The 24,913-nt window shown below is 39.8% G+C and overlaps 1 protein-coding gene across 3 annotated transcripts; it reads right to left on the bottom strand.

Moving 5' to 3' along the window:
• Positions 1-423: 423 nt before the first annotated feature.
• Positions 424-24,913, bottom strand: LOC127935103 (protein capicua homolog). Of its 3 annotated transcripts, none has more exons than XM_052532706.1 (20): positions 24,675-24,913; positions 17,718-21,447; positions 16,654-16,785; positions 16,352-16,532; positions 15,330-15,423; positions 14,873-15,055; positions 13,886-14,018; positions 13,485-13,772; positions 11,555-11,652; positions 8,839-9,679; positions 7,615-7,754; positions 7,366-7,526; positions 6,066-6,253; positions 5,602-5,982; positions 4,960-5,135; positions 4,731-4,855; positions 4,015-4,166; positions 3,585-3,716; positions 3,368-3,493; positions 424-3,061 (listed from the first exon to the last, which is right to left on the bottom strand). In XM_052532706.1, exons 2-20 carry the CDS (start codon positions 21,274-21,276, stop codon positions 2,790-2,792), a joined length of 7,362 nt encoding a protein of 2,453 aa, XP_052388666.1. In that variant the 5' UTR covers positions 21,277-21,447; positions 24,675-24,913; the 3' UTR covers positions 424-2,789. The 3 variants fall into 3 exon arrangements, with proteins under 3 accessions (XP_052388666.1, XP_052388665.1, XP_052388667.1); XM_052532705.1 differs by lacking the exon at positions 24,675-24,913 and adding an exon at positions 21,724-22,103; XM_052532707.1 differs by lacking the exon at positions 24,675-24,913 and adding an exon at positions 21,724-22,096 and having other exon boundaries at positions 16,352-16,502.

The following is a 24,913-nucleotide window of genomic DNA, read 5'->3' on the forward strand; positions in this document are numbered from 1 at the left end:
AGAAATAACTCGATATCGAAAAGGGAATCTAATTTGAATTAAAAAATTCAAGATCAACACTGTATATCAATATGCTTTATTCTCTCTCTCTCTCTCTCTGTGTGTGTGTGTGTGTTTATTCATCTAAGCATATTGAGAACCTTCTAAAACTTGAAGAATAATAAAGATAAAAATAAATATTAAAATAGATAATAATAAACCTGTATATTAATATAATAAGCAAATAAAAGTATAAAATTGAACTATAGATATTATTTTACTCATTTAAGTTTTAATTTACAAACAAGATCGGATTCTGCATTCAACGTGTATCTAATAAACACACCCCATCATAGTGAGAACATAAGCATCTAAAATTTCTAAAACACATCTATACATAACACATCACTCTGCGAAAAAAAGAACTACACAAAATCCCAAGCGTTGTGTTAGATCTTTAATTTTTTTTCAATAATCTCTTGTTTAGAAATATTGCACATGGTCAACATGCCTGCTGATGAGTTTGCACTCACCTTCCTCATTCTAAAACTCCTTCTCCAAAGTAAAGACAGTTTATTGGATACACAATCATAAGTTGTACACGCATACATGTGCAGGTATGTGTGTGTGTGTGCAAGCATTTGTCTGTTGAAGCTAAGAAAGGGCAGATAAATTAAGTTAAGAATTGAGTTGAATGGTTATATATGCCAATTTCTCCTCACACACATCAGTAGCCACCGGTTTTCAGGCATATGCTAACAGTCTTTTAATGCAGTGCCAATGCATTTTCGGGAAGGAAAATATAATTAGACTTTTCTCAGGAGTAAGTTTAATTTTTCAGGGTGCATGAAATGTATACGCACATACGCTCGCACACACACAGACATCTATATATCATAGACATATATAGAAATATATAGGTATATTTATACATTTATATTGTCACACATTCAAGTGAAGACTGAGTAGCATTTTTATACTCTACACTCCTTCTCTTTCAGCAAAACCAGACGCAAGAAAGTGCTAGGTTACTTTTTTTTTTTTTAGTTTGTTCAGTTTGGAATTCTCTCTTGATACTCATTGATTTTTTTTCTCTCTACTCTCCTTTCAATACATATTTTTATTACAGCTTGTACAGTGAAAATCTATGGCACTAACAGGTCACTCGTCTACTTCAAAAAAAAAAAAAATCCCCACCCACGTTCTATTGCACCAATGAAAGAAGAGGCAGAGTAAGAAAGAGGAGATCCTGAGAAATGCCGCCCTAGCGCTGGTCTCGAGTCAGCTTTCCCTTGCGAAAAAGTCGTCGCAGACTACAACGCTTACTCTGACTCCAAACCAGTGCTTAAAGTGGCGCTTTCCATCAACACTTCGGTTAATAGTCTATTAAGGAGATGAAAAATATAAGGGCTTTCCTTGCAGGATGTGGAAAGGGAGAATCGAACGCAATGGAACAAAGTTGTTAGTTAGTTTTTAAATATCTAAAAACAAATACTTTCCTGATTTAAATCATGGTCTTGGACCACATATTGTGCAAACACCTGATTGAAATATAAAAAAGCAAGAAAGAAGCGAGGAAAAGAACACACCCTCTTGCCCCCCTCCCCAGCCATCACGGTTATATATATATATACAGTGTACGGGGAAAAGCCTAAGTCGGCGGCCAGAGAAGAGGAGCTAAGAGGCTAAAAAAAAAAAAAAAAGAGTCTTTTTCCTTTTTTACATAATCGCTCCAACACTTAGATAGCTGGATTAGTCCATGCTGAAAATATTTCTAGAGTAAGAAGAAGAAGAGAGGCGCAAGCTAATACAAAAAGATATCAGTCAGTTCCACCATTACGACACAACAACAAAACGACAAAGCATGACTACACGTTGATTCGAAGAGGGGTAGTGTCTCTATTCGTTTGCGTCTTCTTTTCGACGTTTGGACAATATTTTCCTCTCTCACTTTTGAATGTGCTGTGTTGTTGTTGTTGTTGTTGTTTATGCGATTGTGGCGGTCGCCGTGGCCTCTGTTTTCTGCTCTGCTGGTCTACGTGATTACAAGTTTTACGTTTGTTGCTTCTGGGACCAAAAAAAAAAAAAAAACTGTGAATTTACAGCCCGCGCTGAAGAACAGTAACAGCCGATGCATGTACCCCGTCACGGAGGTGTAACATTCGCATGAAGACCCTTCTCCTCCTCCGGCTATTGCTTTCCTCTCGGCCTATACAAATGAAAGTGCAAGCGCATTTGTACACCCTCCCTCCCTCTCCCTCCCACCCCATCCCCGTTTTGGATCGAAAGTTAACGGTACCTAAAACAGTCTAATTTCTCTTCTAAAACATTCAGTCCTTTCGATAAAAATCTGTGCTGGCCCCACGCAGGGGGCTTTACTGAGTGTGTGCAGACAGGCTGGTTTGGTGCTGCCTGTGGTGCAGCATTGAAGGGCTCAAAAATTCTGACAGAAGGTGAAGCCACGCCCTAATGCAGAGGTGGACCAATGACGGCCTAACACGAGTGGTATATGCAAATGAGTGCGACCTCATGCGCTGCATGTTCTAGTTTCTTGTGCAAGTCGTTAATGTGGAAAAGTGATATTATTATGTAATTGCATAAAGTGTGTGTGTTTGTATGTGTGTGTGTGTGTGTGTGTAACAACAGAACATCAACGAAGTGTACGCAATGGCAACGAAATCAGTTCGATTAGAAACTAAGCAAAATCCACATAAGTGCTGTACTGTATATCGCCAGCAGGAATGGGTTTATACATTTCTATAATCCATCCCTACATTCATCTTTCATCCTTCTGTTCTCCTCGTCGTTCTTCATCTCGACTCCTGCGGATCGCCCGTGTCTTTCTTTGGCTCTTCCGTGGCCCTGCCCCTCTCATCTGCTTCGGAATTCTCCCTGGCCATTGGATTGGATGGTCCGGGAGTAGAGGCGGAGTCAGAGTTTCCGCTAGCCACACCTCCCATGGTTTCAGAACTGCCCGCGGTCTGCATGATCTTCTGCCTTACCTCGCGGATCTTCAGCTGCAGGCACACCTTGCTAGGAAATGTTTCCGAGTGGCGAACTTGGAAGGCAGCTGTGGCTTGCGCTGTAACAAAAAAAGATATGCATGCTACGTTCTGCCTTCACAACAATGGCTGATGCTTATTATTTATTCAGAAATCATTATTACATGCAAATTTGGTGCTCAATTATTTCCTGTTATTATCAATGTTGGAAACAATTGTACTGCTTCACATCTTTATGGAAACTATACTATTTTTTCAGAATTCTTTGATGAATAGAAAGTTCAAAGGAACAGCATTTATTTGAATTTGACTTTTTAAAAGTATAAATTGAACTCAAGTCAAAAGTCTGGCTGTGCGATGCTGGGAGATGGCTAAATTAATGTTACCTGAGGGGAAGAAGCCGTGCTCCTGGAAGAGCTGCATGACGAGCGCACGCCGCTGGTCCAACATCCTACGCAGAGAGGAAGGTGGCACGCGGTCAAACTCCTCTAAAATATGCTCGGTCTCTCCAACTGATAAACACAGAAGACGAGAAACACACATAAATAAATACCTTAATGCATGGGTTCACAAGACTGAGTTTAGACATAAAAATGAGCTCACCAGCCCTGTCGAAGGTAAAGATGTCCCCTTCACACTTGGCAGCACTCTTGGGCGTGTTGGGTTCTGAGCTGCAGCTAGACAGGCGACGACTCTTCCTCCGAGGTGAACTGGGGTCGTCGGCCGAGTCTAGATCTATTGAACGGGAAGAAAAGAAATGAAAGGAGGGATCAAAATCACACAAAAAGCTAAAGGTAGGAAAAAAGGAATCTAGATGCATTACCCTCCTTCTCTAGCTCACTTCCTCATCTAGCTGTCTAATAAACCAGGCTTGTATATTAAAAATATTGTTGGCTTTCTGAAAAATTGCTGTTTTGTAAGTCACTTTGGATAAAAGCATCTGCTAAATGCATGAATGTAAATATAGATTTTATGGAGTAAATTGTGGTGTATGAAACTACTATTTCTCATCATATTTCTCCTCTTCTCTGACCTGTAGAGTTCCTCCTCTTCTTGCGGTAGCTGCCCAGGATGGCTCTAGGGGAAGTTGCTAGACTCTGTAGATTGGGAGAGGGCAGCACATCTTCAGGCTTGAACTCCGGCAGCTCTTTAAGACGCTCTTCAAAAGAGGAGCCAAACAGTGCCCTGTGAGAGAGCAAATGTAGTTGTTACAGAATTAAATAATTGGCATATCAGCAGAGAAGTAATGTAAATGGTGTGAGCAGAAAGATGCAAGCGGAAATGGAGGAACGTGTCTAAATAATGTCTAACAATCTGGTCTAAGGCCTGAAAGATAAACAAGCTCAACAATCAAATGTGTTTCAATGCATAGACATAAATGTACACTACAGTCAGTTTTCCCTTTCAGGTCAAATACTGACAAATACTGAATCTTGAAGTGAAGTTAGTAAACTGTAGCTAGATAAAATAATAATATTACATCTGGTTTAATGTTAAATATATTTAAAGTTCTATTGTCATCACCTTGAAAACTATGATGTGTTAATTTTACAGTAAAGTAAGGATATTATGTACATAACCTTGACCACACACTTACAATGCACTGGCCAAGAATATAATACACCTTCGTACATGCACATATTATGTTTTTTGGCTACCTGTTGAAACTGTTATAATCTTCATGTCATTGGCTTATTACAAAGTTTTTTCAAATACAGCTGTTGACTGATCTGGGCTCATGCCACTCACTTGTCGCCAGCATCAGTTGTGTTTTTCAGTGGAGGTGGGCGGAACTTGGTCTTTTTAGCAGATGGAGGGTCAGTCTGCAAAGGGGGTTGTGGGGGGTCCAAGACAGAAGCTTCCCTGCGTCCTGCCTGAAAGAAAATAAAAAAAAAGTGATTTATAGTGTCCGAACTTAATTTAGCAAATTTAGTGAATTCAGAAAAGTTGGACTGCATAACTTAGAAAAGCATCTTACCTCTCGACACTGTTGGTCTTTGCTGTTGGTCTCAGCTTGAGTCTGTGTCTCCCCTTCCATCGCTCTTGCTCTCTCACCTCTCTCTGTTTGAGACGGGCCCCCTCCTATGTCTCGCTCAGACTCTTGCTCCATGTTACTCCCTTTCTTTCCATCCTCCTTCCCTTCACAATGCTGACCTACAGAACATTTTGAACATGAATTTTGAGGGACTGCAAGCACATTCTGTAATGCAAATGCTCATTTAAAAAAATCTCACTGACCCCAAAATTTACAAATGATATATGTCATATTACATAAATAAATACAAAGTTAAAATTTTGGGGTCAGTGACATTTTTTAAATAAGCATATGCATATGCATGTGTATATATATATATATATATATATATATATATATATATATAGATAGATAGATAGATAGATATAGATAGAGATAGATATACACTTTACAGAGTTCTTGTTACACTAGTTACATGTACTTTATTTGCATAATATGCAACAAACCCTAAACCGAACCCTTTTTTAAGTTTGTGTTGTTAATAATTATTAGTTCTTTAATGTATAATTTCACTGTTACAAGGGCACACCTTAAAATAAAGTGCAACCTAATTTACTATTGTACAGTTTATGATGTTACGTTTACCTTTATGTGCGTGCTGCACCGATTCCTCCAAACCACTAGGTGGCATCTGATGTCCATCCTTTGACACCACCAGGTCTCTCTGTTTCTCAGTCTCCTTTCTAGCTTCTGGTCCTCTCTGGTTTTCCATGTGCATGTTTACCTGAGACTGCAGCTGCGCATCTGTCTGCGCGTGTGGTTGCGCAGCAGCAGCTGAAAAGGTCTTTTCTTGAGGCGCTGAGGATGATGTGGAAGTTGCTGTGTGTGGCACGGCTGTCACTGACACAACTCCTCCGGCTAAGCTGACTCTGGGGTAAATGGCAGTCACAAGTTGATGGGTGGCTGTCGAGGCTTGTTGTGATAATCCGCTCGGGGGTGGACATGGAGCCAGGAGGGGTGGCTGACCTGCGGTAGAAATTTGATGATGTTTGTCATGCAGTGTTAAATATGTGTTGGTGGTTTAAAGAGCTATAAGTCATAACACTCACTTGCAACAATAGGTTGAACCAAGGCTTGACCGGCTGGGGCAATTGCAGTAAAGCCAAGGGTAGCCACCTGTGATTGCAAAAAAGATGGACCCGCAGGTGATGGGGCCTGCTGGGTGGAAGAGACTGCAGGTGTTGAACCCAATGGCAAAGGAGCAGCAACTCCAGGACTCGACTGGACATATGTGATCCTGGGCAACGTAAGCACAGCATATAGTTAGGTTTGAGTCACAGTGACTTTACCAAGAAAGACATGTACCTGGATCTTTCTTAAGACTCCTGTCAAAGACACAAACTCCTAACCAAGACACAAACTAAATCAGAGGATAAACAACTGGTAGAGTGGTTTAAAAGTGTTTGTTTTTACACCAGTTTTAGTTTAGTTTTAGACACAAACGTGTTTGTATAAAATATATACAATTAAAAAATACAGAAGATTTCTATCCTCTAAACAACAGTTTCATTGTTAATTCTTGCAGTGTTATTATTATTATGTGTTTTCATTATAATTCATTATTTCATCATTTTTCATCTCATCTTTGTTATCAATGACATGACGACATGCCAATGATTAAAAATGAATGTAAAATTGTATATATTTAATACACTACACTACACTACATTACACTACAAACATAAACTATAAAATATATATTCGATTTGTCTTCCTAAAACATTATTAGTGCACTGTTAAATCTTGCAGAAATTTTTAACAGTATGTTTTCATTAAAATCCTTTCATTATAATTATGCATTTTTTACATCTAATCTTAAAAACATTTTGTTCAGCTAACCTATTTGTCAGTAATTTTCTTATCGTTGGTGCTCATGATATATATATATATATATATATATATATATATATATATATATACACACAGTATGAAAGAAATCTTCTATATTCTTATATAATATATGTATTATAAAAGAATATAGATGTGTGTCTTCTAGAAACATTGTCAGTGCATTGTTAAATCCAGGAACATGTCCTACAGTCAAAAGCGGGTTAGACTGTGTTATATTTCAATGCTCAGGGACCAGTCGTATAAACTTAGCCTCAGTTTCTTAGACAGTGTCTCAAGATCTAGTCTGACCAACTAGCAGTTAAATAAGCAGTAATCAGTCTTATTTTTTGGCTTCAACATAGACTGAACTACATTTTAATGTAACAGAATTAAAAACATATAATCAGACTTAAAGCAATAGAATTTGATGACTTTCTCGTAGGACTAGTCGAAGCCTTTTATGCAGCCTGCCGCTGATGTCTGGTTGCAGCTGTAAATAGACAGTGGGCAGTAAAGTACCTTGTAGGTGGTGATGTCAAGTGCACCGTCTGATGAGGGCTGGGTCCAGGGGCCATGACAGTCACGGTTGGCATAGAGACAGGAAACGAGCTGCCGGTAGCCACTGTTCCTCCAGGATGCACATTTGTTTGGACCACAGGCATTGATGCAATCTGAATGACCTGGAGAGCAAAGAAGGGCATGAATCTGTCGCAAACACAATAAATGCTTCTTGTTCATGTAGCGGGATAGTAACTCAAGCCAATCTACCTTACTTCCTGGTTGAGTGCCATTTTGAACAGGAAGGGATGGACCCAGCAGGGAAATCGGCTGCGGAGGTGTAGCTCCTGTTCCCACTGTTGCCATGGGAACTAACATCTTGTTCGGCAACACTGGGGACTGTGCTTGAACTGTGCAAAGCGATGAAAAGGACTGATACAGTAGAGACCGAGAATAGACTTGATAAACTCATTTCACTAACACTGTGTGCAGAATCCTGATCCGTGTAAGCTTGGGAAACCTTATTCAATATGTTGAAAAGCATAAATAAAGCTCACGTTCTCTTGGATGAAGATAGATTAAATGATTTGCAGGGAACCCACATGGTTTGAAAATAATTTCCCTGATTTGTTTGTGAATGAGTCATTTGTGTAGTGGTTCGACGGAGTCATTGAAAAGAACCAATTCACTCAGAACTCAAATATTGGTCTTGTTTTACTCAAAATGCAATATCTAGTCCAGTCATTCACAATCAGAGGTTTTGCTCGGTTAAACTATTAAAATGAAACTTGAAAATATTAGAGCTTTTTTATTTTAGAAAAGAGAAAATTTATTAATTTCAGATTAGATGTCAACATTACTTTTAATACTAATTTAATAATAATAATAATAATAACATTTATTCAGCAATTATATATTAAAATGATCAAAGTAAAAAATAAAAAAAAGCAAAATGTTACCAAAAAAATTTGTTTTTACTTTCTTGAACTTCAACAAAAAATCCTGAAAAAGTTTCAGTTTTCATAAAAAGCACAACTTTTTTTTTTTTACAGTGCTAAAGACAAATGTTTTTTGAGCACCAACTCACAATTATTTTAATGTGATTTCATCACATAAATGATTTACATTGTAAAATGTATTCAAATAGAACACATTTATTTTATGATGTACTATTCCTTAAATTTTACTGTTTTAAACTATTTATTATTATATTTTTTATTAAATAAATGTAGCCTTGGTGACCATAAAATATTTTTTTTTTCAAAAATAAATAAAAACAATTATCCTCTTTCTGAATGGTAGTTTACACTGATTGACAGAAAATAAATTAAAATTAATGTATACTACTTACTATAAAAAGATGCATGAGTTTTAATATTTGATTAATAGCCATAATTTATACAGGCCTGAAAAATACATTTAAAATTGGAAATTTGAATTTAACTAAACATGTGTCTGATTTCTTCACCACAATTTAACTTCTCCAAATCTCACCTCCACCTCCTGGGCTGACTCCTCCCACTGCTGGGACCGAAGCATATCTTATTCCCTGCCCCGCACCTGAATGTACACCATTGGCCAGGCTCACGTGGGTGGGTGTGGCACTGGGCAAGGTAAGGATGCTGGAGGCCTGCTGGGAGGAGGGACTGCTGGGATTGGCAGCTGCAGGCAGAGTTGGAAGGATGTACTGAACCTGTGTTACAGGTTTCCCGCCACTAGGGGCAGCAGGGAGGAACTGGTGATGAAGTAGGGGAAAGGGCACTGAACTGCTACTAGGGGCTCCGTTGCATGGAGTAGGTTGCGGTGGGGTGATGAGCTGAACGGTGGGTTGGTTTGGGAAGGCTCCTCCCAGGACTAGGCCAGTAACTAAGCTTCCTTGCCCATTAGCTTTGGGGGAAGAGGAGGGAAAGTACCCACCTCCTCCTGCTCCGCCGGCACCAATCAGTAGCTTGGGCTTCCCGTCTGGAGGTAGGGTCCCAACAGCAACGCCCCCTTCAGCTGGCTTGCTGACGATGGAGATAGGGGTGCTAGTGATGGGACGAACAACACTGGTCACCACGGTGGGGGCCATCCTGACAGCGCCTTGTGAATGGTACATCCTGGCTTCATGTGGCAAAGTGGCATTTATACCAGTAACGGAGGCCGAATTAACATGGAACGGAACCTGCCCTCCACCACCTCCTCCTTTCCCTTCTTTGGGCCCCCCATTATCCAGCTTTGCGCCACCCATTCCTCTCTTCTCCTTCTTCTCCAGGTTCTTTTCATGCTGTTCTTTGTCATCTTTGTTGACAGTTGGAGACAACCCCAAAGAAGAATGGACTGGTTGGAAGTTGTGCTGAAGAGAAGAAGATCATTTGTGACATAACATCACTATTTTACAGCACACTGATCATTTGATTCACATTCTGATGTTTGTGCTGGATTTGATATTGAAGACATGTTGGAAAGCAGAAAATTGCTGCCCCCACAGGAAGGCAACGAGGCACATCTGAATTCAATGATCGTGTCATATCCAGAGTACTGATATACCTTCATCTGATCGATTTGTGAAGGCAGCATAGATATATTCTCCACTGCCACTATAATCCCCATTTTTGTCAAACTTTTCCACTTTTGCCGTAACTTCTAGATAGAAATGAGTATTTATAGTAATAGGCCCGGAAAACAGGTCTCTTCGCTTCCGCTTGTCGGGGAACCTGCTTACAGCCGTAATGAATAATAGTGATATCTATGGACTTTTAAGATAAGCATTTCAACTAGCTAAAGCTGTTTTTATTGTTGATGTTTTATTAAATATTTTGATATATATTTTGATATAAAATAATAAAAAACGCTTAGATTTCATTTCGCATATGTAATGGACATTGATTATGTAAATGTACTTTGAAGGCATCTTGAGTAAAACTGCTTCATATTTAACGAACCATATGCAAAAGCCTGAACCGGGAGCGGTGAGACCAGGTTTACACCATACGCATAGCCCCTATTAATCAAAACAATCACCAAAGCTCTCTAATTTGTTGTAGAATCTATTATGTTGCCTCAGAAGTTTGTCCGAAATCAGTTCCAGGAGGTACCTTCATGCTCATTCATTATTTTTTATTTTATTTGCATTTCCTAGGAAAAGCTGCATGAAAATATAACAGAAAAAATTTGAGAATACAGGTTTGGAACAGGGTTATTACAGTCAACTACAACTAAAACCAAAAAAAATTCTTTGTTATTAAATAAATATAAAACGGAAATCAAATTAATTAGTTTTACTTGATGCAAAATTATTATTTTTTAAATAGACATGAAAAAAAAATGACAAAAACAACAATTTCTTTAAAATTAAATTACTAATCAGAAATTAAGTTTTTATATATTTACAGTAGGAAATTTACAAAGTATCTTCATGGAAACACGATTTTTACTTTATATCCTAATGATTTTTGGTATAAAAGAAAAATCTATATTTTTGACCCATATAATGATTTATTTTTTTGTCTATGGCTGAGAATAAACCCCGGAGACTTAAGACTGGTTTTGTGCTCCAGGGTCAATTATATATATAAAAAATAAAAACCAATCCAAAATACTGATAAAAGCATTAAGAGTATTTCAATGTTACTAAACTAATGCATGTTTGGCATGATATGAGTGAGAATAAATAATAACAGAATTTAAATTTTAGGGTGAAATATTCCTTAAAGGCAACAATTTGGTCAGTGAACCATCTAACAGAAGGAACGCTCAGAGACATCTGCTGCCTTGTGGGTATATCCATTGGCGTGGAAAACCTCACGAGGAAATCCTGAAGAAATAATAGTTTCTTGCCAGACGACCAAAGACACAAATGTTGAAATAATCTGGTTTTATAAATAATAACTAGATGAAAGCAAATATCATTGCTGTGGTAATGAGGCTTATGTAATCTAAAGCATATTTGGTAACAAAGAGCTTGATTTCATATATACAGTATAACTATTAACTTCCCTCAAGACAACATAGGACAGCTGGATGCGGTTGGCAGGTGAATAACACTGACATTTTTTTAAAACGTCAAGACTTGCTAACAGGGAAAGTGTGTTTTGTCACCATAAGAATCAGATTTCCAAAGGAATTTGGAATTTGCATGTAGCACATAATGTTTATTCATTAAAATAAATCAATAACTGAACTACACCTGATGTCATACCAACTACTCATGTGATGTATTAAGTGTTACCTTGCTGTCAGCTTCGTCTGCATGCTCGTTTTCGTCATCGCTGTCTGTCACTCTCTCTTTACACTTCAGGTCAATGGAGCCGTCTGCAAACGAGTCTTCTGTGGAGGAATCACACGTTAGCTGTGAGACAAGCGCTTGCAAATCACACACCCATGGGACTGACAGCACTGAGCAGCGAGGAGATTTTGCCTTTCCAAAATGAATTAATGAAGTTTGGATGGTGGTGGTGCATCAGAGAGCACAGAGCTCGTGGGAGACACATACTCAAGAATCAGTCAAGACTGACTAGTAATGAAACAATGAGAATGGAACGCAAAACACTTGTAACATCAAAACCCAATCGCTGTAAAATAATCACTTTCTGATGGTAGGTGCGTTCCACGTATAACAGCATTATCTACAGATCAGGGTTTTTTGGGGTCTTGTGTTGTCTACGATGCATCCAGTAATTCAGTCATGAAAATGGAATTTACCATATAATGTGGAATGTCTTGACTAAATTTGGATCAATAAAACAGAAGTACAAATGTACAAAAATCCCGATATGAAGTAGTGACTGTGAATATTAAACCACGAAAAGACTGCTATTTAAGTCAGTCATGTTCTGCGTGTCTGTGTAATTGAGTTGTGCTGTTTCACCTTCCACACTCAAGCATGTGTGAAGCTTGTGTTTTCAGCATCTGCTGTCTCACTATATGAGGACATTCAACCTCTTTTGTGTGGCAATTTGTTTGCCTAAAAAATTAAAGGAACTGTTCAAATTTCATTTGATTACATTTGAAAAGATTCATTCAATTGCTAAAGTTTTACATATTCATTTGACTACCACTGTTTTTAATAGTCAACTTGTAAAACACAGAATCCAGAAAAATTAAAACAGACAAAATAATTTTGTATGGAGTACAATTTAGAAAAATAAAAAAAAAGTTTTATAGGGCTCTTTTATTTAAACTTTTAATAAACTATTAGTTGTAAAATCGTTATGAATTCAATTGATTTGATTCTTTTTGATTATAAAAATTCAGCTAAACCATTAAAAATGGAATCCAGGAAAATTTAAAATGTAAAGCAGAATTTTGGAAAAATAAAACATTTCATAGGACTGTAAAAAAAAAAAAAAAAAAAAAAAAAAAAAATTATATATATATATATAATAATAATAATAATAATAATAATAATAATAATAATAATAATAATATATATATATATATATATATATATATATATATATATATATATATATATATATATATATATATATATATATATATATATATATATATATATATTTATTTATTTATTATTTTTATTTTTTTCAATTTAATCCAAAAAATAATCAGAATTCAGGAAAATTAAATCAGAGACATTTATTTTTTGGGAGGGGTTTACATCACCCGAGGTTTCCAAACTCGCAAAAAAAGTGATACTTCCTTGTGCCAACACTTTATAATAACTTACATTAATACAATATTTAATGCTTGATAGATTATTAGTTAAAAAGTTACATTTCTGAAGAAACTATGAATGGAGCTTGCATATGCAAATTATACCACAACGATGTTAGGAATTTTGGATGGTTGCTAGGGCATTTCAGGTGGTTGCTAGGGTGACCAGTGTCGCTGCTAGGTATTATATTGGCAAAGATGTGTCCATTTTATTTTTAAAGTATGGCAGTTTGTACTGTAACTTGCATGTGCAAGACTTTCCATGTCATTCACTTCCAGCTATTTGTAGCTTTACAAAACAGATGCTCGATATTGCAAACCTGTATTTTAATGCATTATAAACAAATTGGTTTGTAGTGCGAATAATTTTCCCATTCACTGTACTTTGTTATTCCTCCAGTTATGTCAATGAGAAGTCACACATTCACTGAAAATAGCTTACATTTGTGTTGCAGAATTAGGTGGATATGATGCACGTAATTTACCTATGACATCATCATCCCCCTCTTCACAGATCACCATAGGCTCTTCATCACTGCTCACATCCTCACTGGTTCGTCGAGGGTGAGCAGGGGGACGGGGATGAAACAGTCCCGCACTTTCCTGAGCTCTCTCCTTCTCCCTCCTCTCCAGAGTATGCACAGCGCTCTGGGAAAAGGCTCGAGGCCGTTGAAGCTGCCCTCCCATCGATCCTCCGTGACCGTCAGACTGAGGTGAAGTCCAGCTGGGCCCTGCTACTTTGTGGTCGGTCCCCTGAGGTGTGGAATGGGCCTCTGGGGAGACAAAGAAGGTTAATTCAACATCAGTCGTGTTTCACACTACTATGCACTCATACTTTCACAAGACCAACACACGCCCACGCATATAAACAAACTCCCACACAGACCTGTGCTTTCAGACACGCCACGCTCACAAGCTTCTTTGGCCCCTGGAGTTCCCCGGCCCTCAGAAAGGGACTTCCTTCTGTCCTTGTTACACCATTTCCAATCAGGGTGAGCCCGGAAATGAGCCTCCTTCACCTAAAAGACATCAAGAGTAAGACAGGAAGTTATTAATAAAGTAACAGCCTTAATAAATAATAACTGTGCAACACTTTGATCATGCACATATTCTGATTTCTAATAATTTCACATGAATTTAATGTAAATGCAAATGCAAATGTTTTCATCTATGATAATTTCATTTAATATATTTGTAATCACTATATCGTATTATAAAATTATGAATGATTTATTTAGATTACACTACCGTTTCGAATACATTTTTCAAAATATATTAATGTATTTAGCAAAGCTTTATTCATTATGCATAAAATGTATCCGAAATGACAGTAAGTTATTTATTTTGTTAGATTTCGATTTCAAATAAGTGCTGTTCTTCTGAACTGAATAAAAATGTATCATCGTTGACACAAAATTACCAAGCAGCATAACTGTTTTTAACACTGATAATAATAGTTAGGAATATTTGTTGAGCAGCAAATCAGTATATTAGAATGATTTCTGAAGGATCATGTGACACTGAAGACTGGAGGAATGATGCTGAAAATTAAACTTTATTATTGTTTGGGTGTATTTTTGATCAAACAAATGCAGCCTTGATTAGCATGAGAGAGCACGAGTGTAATGTTTTAAAAACATTTAAACAATTTAATAGAAGTGCATATTGACATTAAATGGGCCATCAACCACCCTGCTTTCCAGATATTTGCATCTACTGTATATCGACCACTGTAAAACTGATATCAGTAATTCAAATGCAAAACCACATTTTTACTTAACGTTACGTCTTAATTTCAAAGGAAAGACAGCAGAATGGAATGACATCTTCCTCTTATGAAGTATTTCACAATATTTCACCAGAATGACTGTACCTGGAAGGCAAGATCATGATACTTCTGCTTCTCTTTGGGTCCCAGTGCGTACCACCATTCACCCAGTATTTTACTGACAGTACGGTTGTCCTGGTTGGGGTGCCGCTGGTGAACCAGGGCACGGTGCCGCTTACTAAAGATCATAAATGCATTCATTGGCCGCCTGATGTGGTCCTTTTCCCTCTTTGTGGTTTGAGAGAGAAAGAGACAGAGAGTGTACATATTTATAGCACTTTTAACAGAAGATAATAAGGGAAATTAATGATTGCAATGCTTAATGATTGTAAACTGAAACCCTTGACAAGTTTCCAAGGTAATTGTTTCTGCTCTCACTAAAATCGAGAACGCAGACTGTCGGGTGCTACTCAAAGCAAACCAAGCAACTGACAAAATGTCTTGCTGTTTGTCACTATTGCAGCCGACCTGGACACGAATAGACTTACAAATAAAAACGTACCTTCTTGTCACCATCTTTTGGGAGTGCACTGAGAGATTGTGTGCGTCTTTTCACTGGGCTGATGGATGGAGCATTGTCTTGAACTGGAAAAAAACTGAAAAACAATATAAAAATAAAATAGAGAGAGAGAGAGAGAGATAGAGAGAGAAAATTGCATCAAAAACAGTTTCCAGAAAAAATTATTGTGATTTATTTTTAATAATTTTTTTTCCCATATGTGTATATTTTATTCTATTTCATTATGAACTGATATTTTTGAAAATATTGTAATCTTAAAGGGATACTCCACCCCAAAATGAAAATTTTGTCATTAATCACTTACCCCCATGTTGTTCCAAACCCGTAAAAGCTAACTTCGTCTAACACAATTTAAGATATTTTGGATGAAAACCGGGAGGCTTGTGACTGTCCCATAGACTGCCGAGGAAGTTACACTGTCAAGGTCCAGAAAAGTATTAAAGACGTCATCCAAATACTCCATCTGTCATGGACTTTCCTCTCCTCTGTTTCTCTCCACATATAATGAGCTGAACGCAGGCAGTGTACACTCTTCTGTATCAGCGGCGCCACAAGTATACGTTTTTTGTACATATATTGATGCTTTGATTTGAAAGAAAACAGCGCAACCTTGTGGCAGGGCTGACTTAGAAGAGCGTACGCAACCTGCGTTCAGCTCATAATCTTCAAAATGACGCTACGATGATATGGAGAGAAACAGAGGAGAGGAATTGTTGAATAAAGCCATTATTATTGTGTACAAAAAGTATTCTCTTCGCTTCATAATGTTATGGTTGAATCACTGATGGCAGATTCTGACGATGTCTTTCATAGTTTTCTGGACTTTGACAGTGTAACTTACTTGGCAGTCTATGGGACACAAATCTTAAATTGTGTAACAAACCTTTTACAGGTTAGGAACGACATGGGGGTAAGTGAATAATGACAAATTTTAATTTTGGGGTGGAGTATCCCTTTAATGTTCGCTTTTATTGTCAAGAGGTGAGATGCAAACAGATATTTACAGGTCATCAGCATCACTCTCGGTCTCACTGTCACCTCCTCTCTCCACGGGTGGGTCTTCAGCAGTAGGAGGGGGGCAAGACGGCGAACCTCTCTGTGGTGCTGGGTGTTCAGTAGGTCCCTCAGTCACAAGGGCAACTCCACAGCGAGGTTCTGCAAGTTTATTCAGTTTCAAAACTTCAACTGAAAACATATATTGTGAATATGATTTTGTGTATAGTCTATGCAGTTTCATACAGGAAAATGCTGTAATGTCTAATTATAGTGTTTCTGGGTTGTTTTTTGTTTTTTTTGCAAATGTTACCTTTGCCCTGATTTACAAGTGTTTGGCCATCTGCAGGCTGCATTGACATTTTTGTTTGGTTGGTCTCCAGAAAAGGAACCAACGAATGCCACGCAAACACTGGCACAGAACGGGGCTCCACGTTGGTCCAAACTAAATGAAGAGACAGACAAACCTTTTACATACACGCAAAACTGTTTCACAAAACCTACAGCCTCTCTATTCTCTTAAGAAGGAACTGGTGAAAAAGCAACTTTCTGTGTCAGACTGAACCTGAATGAAAGCCATTCATATACATACAGTACATCAGTGATTTGTAAAACAAAGAAAGTGTGTAACTGTCCAAGGCATCTGTCATTCCAGTAAAGTGTGTATCTCAGATTAAGTACTCATTAGAATCAGGGCGGTCCAATCACCCTCTAGCCATGCATGCCTGGGCAAGTTCCTGTGTATCATTTTAGACATGCTGCAACTGTCTAAAGAAACATTGACCCTGAAAGCACAGTGCATTCATTCTTCACTACACACACCCAAACACACCTGCTGCTGACCAGCATACCAAAGTCACTCTGAGCCCCCTTATTTTTGCAGTTTGTCAGTCTTGAGAGGAAATAGAAAGTGTTCACTGGTTTCCTCCAATTTACAAAACAACATATTCTGGCCAGCACAAATTAATTCAGAAAAAATGCTATCTTCTCTTTAATAAAAAAGAAACCTATAACAAACTGTGCAATAAATTAATTTTGGATAAAATGCATGTAAAAAGAACTGCCTAGATAATTTGGCATTGGAAGAATTTGGTAGATTGAGATTTGTTCTGAAACATGTGAGAATCTTTTTCAGGGAGAAGGATTCATTTAATGCATCCTTGATTGATAAAAATATCTATTTATTTTTTTAAACCATACTGATTACACCTATTATGCCCTAAACCTTTGAATCATAGTGTACACATAATAAAAAGTTGGCATGTTCACATTTTAAATTGGATTCATTCATACTTTAAATTGTGAGTGGCATCGGTAATCAATAATTTACAAATGTTAGTGCTCTAATTGGTTTTATTTATATGTTAGGTCTCTTACCAGTGCCAGGTCGTCCCATGATGATGTCTTTGCGAGGAGCAGGGTGAGGGGACTCGGCTGGAAGGATGAGGGGCAACAGAGCTGTGGGTGAAGGATGGCAAGCCACAGGCTGTGGGAGAGCACCACCTGCATCTGCAGTTCCACCTGACTTCCTCTCTTGCTCTTTATATCCTGAGCCTAATAGTGCAAGGGCAGGTCCAGTGGTTGCATTAGAAGTGGACACATTCAAAGTGGCAGAGTTTGAATGAGCGAGATGTCCAGGAGCCACAGGTGTCAATGACTGAGAGGAAGTCACCAAGACTAAGGTGGGAGCAGGATTGCGAAGGAGAACGGCTCCATTGGTGGCAGCGCCATTGATGGGCACAGGGGCCTGGAGGCCCATGGCATGGTGAGGGGGCTGGCTGTGCTCCCTAGAGCGTGAGCTTCCTCTACGGCTCAGGGGGCCATCACTGAATTTTGCCAGTGGTACATCAGGGTTACGAACGATGACAGGCGAATCACGTAGGGGAACAATACGACGTGAGCTGGGATCCTGTGGCAGGGGTGAGGGTGGTGTGGGAGAAACCAGCATAGGGGGTGGAGTGGATGCGGCAGAGGATGAGGGTCGACTTGTGACACTCCTCTGTCGAGGGAATGAGAGAGATGAGGGGGTGGTAGGCTGGCTTTGGGGGGACAGAACCCTGAATGCTGCTGTGTTGAGGCTGAGGCTGGGGTCATTTAACTGGGGATCAGATTTCGCATAGTCTAATGCACTGGGCAGCGGGGGTGGTGGGGCATCCAGCTTACGTTTACTGGGACTCATGGGTACAGTGAATGTCAGGTTGGTCTGAAAGGTGGGCATGATGCCAGAGATGTAGCGCTCACGTTCTGTGCTGGGAGTGCCAGGGATTTTCGTGCCACTGAGATGTCGAGGGCGGCGAGGGGTCAGAGGTGCTGTGATGGGGCTGAAATTAGCTGGGCGGAAGCCAAATAGTGTGGGTGAGGGGGATGGCGCAGGTGAGAATGGTGACTGATTGGATACAGGTGAAAATGAAGGTGTGCATGAGCGCGAGCTGCCAAGTGAAACCAGCATATTTGCAGCCTCGCACTCATCAAAGTCAAAACGGGACATGTCACGTGGAAGTTCTTGTGGTATAAGAGAAGTCATCACCAGACGTGGTCGAGAGTCCCCGCCACGGCTGCTTGCTTCACTGCTGTCTCGTGAGTTGTCATCCCAGTCATACTCGCTGCTGGTGCGTCCACTTAAACGAAGGTCAGGTGTGAGAGTGCCAGTGCTACTGGCACCACTCCGGTCACGGCCAACCCCGCCTCCAGCTTCCATCTCTTTGGTGCGCATGGAGAGATGCCGCGAGCAGTAGCCGCGCCTTTGTGACTCCTTTGAGCAGCCTTCACGTGAGCACAGTCTGCGCCACTGTTTGCCATTGAACTTCTTGCGGATGCCTGTAGGGGTGCATACCACATCGCCCTTCTTGTACTTCTGTTGAGCGGCTGTGAGGGGTGTGCGGGAACGGGAAGAAGAGGACGAGGATCCAGAGCCACCCCCTGAAGCACCATGCGAGTTGGAGCTGGGGGTCTTGTCCAGGGACCCTCGAGAAGAAGTTTGGGGCAAGGGAGGAAGCTGGGATGTGGAAGAGATGACTGGCGCACCTGTGGCTGAGTCCAGGCCCAGGAGCATAGGGGGGTGATTTGGGTGAGGAGCAAGCGGCAGATGGGGTGCAATCGGGGTGCTAAGCCCTCTCACCACAGAAAGGTGAGGGCTGAGGTAGTTTGGTTTAGAAAGAATGGGCCGATGCTGAGAAGGAGCCCCCAGACCTTTGCTTCCCATTGCACTAATGCCACCATCCCTTAGCTGGCTAAGACAGCTGACTTCCAAGTCCACCCCATCTGGGGTAGATGAATGAAGAGGATGAGACTTTTGCCTCTCCCTCTCCCTCTCCCTATCTCGATCTCGTTCCCTTTCTCTCTCTAAGTGCCTATGCAAATCTCTCTCCTGGTCTTTCCCTCTGTGTTGTTCCCAGTCTCTGTTTGAGGCTACACTGAGTACAGATGTGATGGCAGGGTTAACGGCAGAAGACAAAGAATGGGGTGAGCTGAAAGGTACAGTCACAGGATGCAACAAACTCTGAACAAATGTTGGTCTAGTCAGTTGAACCACCTCCTGCTCCACTTCCATGTCATCTCTTTCCTCCCACTCTCTTTCTCTTACCTGCCTACCATCAACCCCTGGCTCTGCTGGCTGGGGTGGCTCTAGGTCCCATGGAGGAACCAGGAGGCGGAGATTTTGTCGTGAGACCCAAATAGCCTGAGCCCTTCCATCATCCTCTACACCTCTCCTCTCCTTTCTCTCATCAGATTGATCCTCCCGTAGCTGAACGCGGTATGGGAAAGACACTGCCGGGTGTGGATCGACTTGAGTGACTATACCCTCTCTGTACCACTGTTGCGCTCCCTCACTGCCCTCGTCACCTCCGAAGGGGACGCAGACTCGTGTGCCTATAGCCACCGGTGCCAAACCTGGAAGTGACGCATCAAGAATAAGGTCAACAGAATCAGAAGCCACTCTAAAAGGGTACTTGCATATGGTCTTTTCTCCATTCAGCTGCACCTCCACAGTCCCATGCTCCTCGCTAACTCTCCGCACAACTCCAGCACGAAACACTCCAGACATTTCTTGGCCCCGATCGTGAGGCCAGCCTTCCCCTAATCTGGGACCCTGTCGGGCCAGAACTCTCTGATTTTTCAGACCTTTGGCAAGGACTCCAGCTAACCCAGATGACAGGCTCTCCTGTGAGGATGCTGAAGTGTTATGTGCTTGTGGCTTTTGGGAGTTGGAGTGAGAATCACGTCTTGAAGCTGTCACTTCTAGGTCGGCTGAGTGTTCACTGGCTGTATCAGTTGAGGAGCAACGCTGTGGGCTAGATGTGCTCACCCCATCCCTCTCTCTGCACTCACCTGCAGTTCTACCTGTAGGCCCAGTTACATTGTTGTGTCTGTACCCAGTGATGCTGTCCTCAACCAGCTGGCTTTGACCTTGTAGGTCTGTGTACGCAGCAGAGGCAGCTGGGCCCTGGCTAGCACCACTTGCATTATGAGAGCTGCTGCTGCTCTGTGGGGGTGTGCTGGGAGTGCTGACGTTGCCATGGTTTCCTGCACAGTGTTCTGAGATGTACTTTTTCTTGGGCACACGGGTCTTAAACGTGGCCGTCTTACGACTAAACAAAGGGTTGGGGCTATTGCTGGCACTGGTCGTGCTACTGTTGCTGTCACTCTGTGTTCCGCCAGACTTGGAGCTCCCGGGGCATTCCTCTGTTTTCCCAAAATCCACTGCTATACTGAGGACGCCATCCTTTTCTGGAGACCCACTTTTTCTCAGTGGCCCTTCCTGCGATGAGTCAGAATTTGAGGAGAAATGTCTCTTGGGAGAGGTAGGTGAAATTTGGGTTTGTTCTTCAGTTTCTCTCTTCTCTTCTTGTGGGCTACTATCTGCTGGCCTCCTCTTAACTCCTTTGGCGCGAGTGGATGGGGGCGACCGCCTTTCTTGCTTTTTAATGGGCTTCATCTTTTCTTGCTCTGAGAGAGTCTCTAATCCTCCTGATTTCCTGCGAGTCCCAGCCTATCAATATCTTCCACTCTGTTTCCCTCTTGCATCCCGCCCCTTCTCTGTCTTTTTCTTCTGTTCTTGTCCAAGCCTCTTCCTGTTTGCGCTGTGCTTTCCTTCTTAAATTAGAGCCTGCAATGAAACACAGCACATGAGGTGGATCAGTCTGTTATACAGAACTACAGTTCTCATATAGAGAAGGGAGTATGAATACAACATATACAATAAAAAAAAACAATTAGTGCACAAAATAAAGTTGTATGTTTAGTGCCTAATCTTATCAAAACATCTCTATAAGTGTGAAAATGCAAAACATAGCCCTGAAAAGTGGATATAACAACTTAACACAGAAAAAAAAAAAAAAGAACACAAATGAAAAATGCTTGCCCAGACAAGTCACACACTCACTTTGGTTTTTTGGCTGGATCAGAGGAGGCGGGGGAATTCCTTGTTCAGTGGTATTTTTGTGACTCTAAGGCTCTCTCTCACTCGCTCTTTCAAATGACCTTTTTGCATTCGTTACAGAGGCAATCCACCCCTACAGTCCTCACTTCCTGTCACAGCACTACAACATCTCAATGTACAATACCATCCTTACACATTACTACTTACACATTCGTTCCTCCTACCAAAACACCCTTTTCTTCACCATCCAAACATCTTACAGTGTGGATTGTGTTTAAAACCCATTTAAAACCTTATCAACCTTAACGTTTGTATAAATATATTTAGACACTTCAATACACTTGCCACAAACCATTTTATATACGCCTTACATATTACAAATAATTCAGTGTAATCAAATGACAATTAATTTAAACTTTGAATATCTCAAAAACTGCATGCAGGTTTTATGAATATAAAATATGACTGACTGGTCTTTGTTTAATTACAGATGTGCATCTACCCTGATAGCACACGTACAGCATGGAGACGTCTATTTGACATCTGCATTTACATCTACAAGATGTATTTTTTTAAAGTGTTTGCTCATCTGCAATACATCTGTAGGACATTTCATATCAGACATCAAACAGACGTTTAGAAGATGAAAACTGACATCTTAAAGACGTCTATCAGATGTTTGTACACAGCAGATGCTTTCCAGATGAAGCGAGCTTGCAGATGTATGTGTACTATCTGGGTAATATATTATGGTTAAAGGTCAGAACATGAATGACCTCTTTTGATAAGCCAATGCATGGTGCCATTGACGAAGACGTAACAGATCATTTTAGGTCCGCAATGAAAAACTGTCCTATTCTTGTGAGCAGAAACCACAGTAACCACACTGCCATTTGCACTGTAAGACAAGTTTGTAGGCAATATGCAAATCGAAGATATGCAGTATATTACCTCCAGTAAGAAAATTATACCATAAAACAGTGTACTAAGACCTGCTAAGACTTTTATTGCTTTGTCGTGTAGCTGAGTAAAATTTTTGGGTCACTAAACTATTCCAGTGCATATAAGATAACACAACATGTAAATAATGAAAGGTTCTATTTAAAAAGGCACTCAGTTTTTATCCCAATAGTACCACTTGTTTGGATGTTATACTGACATCACTTTTTTTACACAATGCGTCCTTATTCTGTATGGACTTGCACAATATGTGCTTTCTAAAGTGCCATACATAAAATAAACTGTTTATATGTTAATAAAATAAACATATTTTATATTTTATAATCACTGTGTTAATTTAATATCATTTTATGCTTTATAATGTCATTACAAGTAGTAGTAAGTGTCAACTCTGCATGACACAATGTGTCATGTGATGTCAACATGACAATGCTCAATTGCTCATAAGGTGGAGACCCGTTTCATGTGAATTTTATATATATTTAATGATTTTGAAACTCAAACCATAGAGATGACACCAGCAACATCAAGATTATGGTTTTGATTCCCAGAAAAATTTATGAACTAGTAAAATGTATACTAATGCGCTGTAAGTCAATTTTGACGAAAGGTCAGCAAAATACGTTAAATTAAACCTGTTAGCTTTGACTCACATTTTTGAACATAGACTTGAAAGTGCATGATCCAAAACGATATTTTTATAATTCATGACCTGAAAACATTTTGTAACATGATTTTGATGCACCATTTTCATGGTAATGCAATGTTTGAATTTAAAATGATGAATTTTGAGATTTTAAGTTTTCAAGTGATATATAGTTTCTGATGATTTCTAAAGTGTGATAGAGAAAAAAGCAACAAAGACGACTCTTTTTTTCTAGACAAAGGTCAGAACTCCTGTTATGATGTAGGTTTTTGAGGTGCACTCTTGCCATAAATTAATCTATTACTTTTCCTACATAATTAAAAAAAAAAAAAAAAAAAAAAGATTTCCAACTACCTTTCCAACGATATATAGATTGTCATGATTAGATTAGGATTTAATTGTAATGTAGTGAAGTAAACTTAGGCGGCCGGGTGGCAGTTAACAGGTTAAATATATAAGAGTGTGTGTGTGTGTGTTTGTGTATGTGTAAAACTTTTTGAACTGGCAAAAAAATAAATTAATAATGACTCGCCAAAAGCACACTAATAAATGTTCCCATCCAACAGCAAGTCTCCAAATAAACTCAAATGCCCTGAAACAAAGTAAAAGAACTGTCTGCCATCAACAATGGTGCTGCTGTCGTCGACTTGCGAAAGTTTTGCTGAGTAGTACATACACCGCCGTATCTGTGTCAAGCGCTTTTATTGGTCGTAGTGCCTTACTCTACGCTTACAACCACCTACGACACAGTCGAGTGCTGTAGGCCTCCTCCACAACACAAGGCCGCACAGCAGCTTCCGTCTCCCTGAAGCTCCTGAATCGAGGGCGACGTTGCCCGTGATATAAAAAAATAAGAAGAAATAAAGAAAAAGAAAAAACAATCCTTCTCAAATACACAAATAAATTTAGGCTATAAATATGAAAACATCCGAGTTAAATGTACTGAAGGCACCTGAATATATATTATTATCTTAATATAATCAAGATTAACTAACAGAACAATCGCCATATGTTAATGTGAAAAGCTATGGATATACAATAAGCAGTGACAGTCTCTGAAAGGTACACGAATACACAAAAGCAGTTTGTTGAAGCTGTAGCTTTAAATATTTTCAGGAAAAAAAGTTTTTAGGCTGACTGTGCACCTCCACCCCTCCCTTTCAATGTGTGTGTGTAACGTTATGTTAAAATGCTTAATGTTACTCCGCCATTTTACACAATCCAGTAAGAGGAAAGTAAACAACTGACAGCGAAACGTTATAGATGCGTCCGCGACGTAAAGGTAACACACAGCGTTAAATGTATAGGAAGATCACTGCAGTAATGCAGATGAAAGGTTTCAACTCACCCCGTGAATATTTACAGTGCCGTCGAAATGGTGTCGAGGCGAAAGCCAAGCCTATGAAACCACGGAATCCACGAGAAAGCTTTTGCAAAGAGTGTTTTTCTTCCGCAAATGAGAAAAAACTCCAGCCGTTGAGGTTCCAGGGTACTCTACAGTCGCAAAATGGTGAATGAAGCACTAAGCCTTGACAACCAGCGCTCTCGACCAATCAGCGTTCACTAAAGGGTACAGTAGCCTGTCAG

This window comes from Carassius gibelio, chromosome A19 (genome assembly GCF_023724105.1).
Source record: "Carassius gibelio isolate Cgi1373 ecotype wild population from Czech Republic chromosome A19, carGib1.2-hapl.c, whole genome shotgun sequence".
NCBI classification, from domain to species: domain Eukaryota; kingdom Metazoa; phylum Chordata; class Actinopteri; order Cypriniformes; family Cyprinidae; genus Carassius; species Carassius gibelio.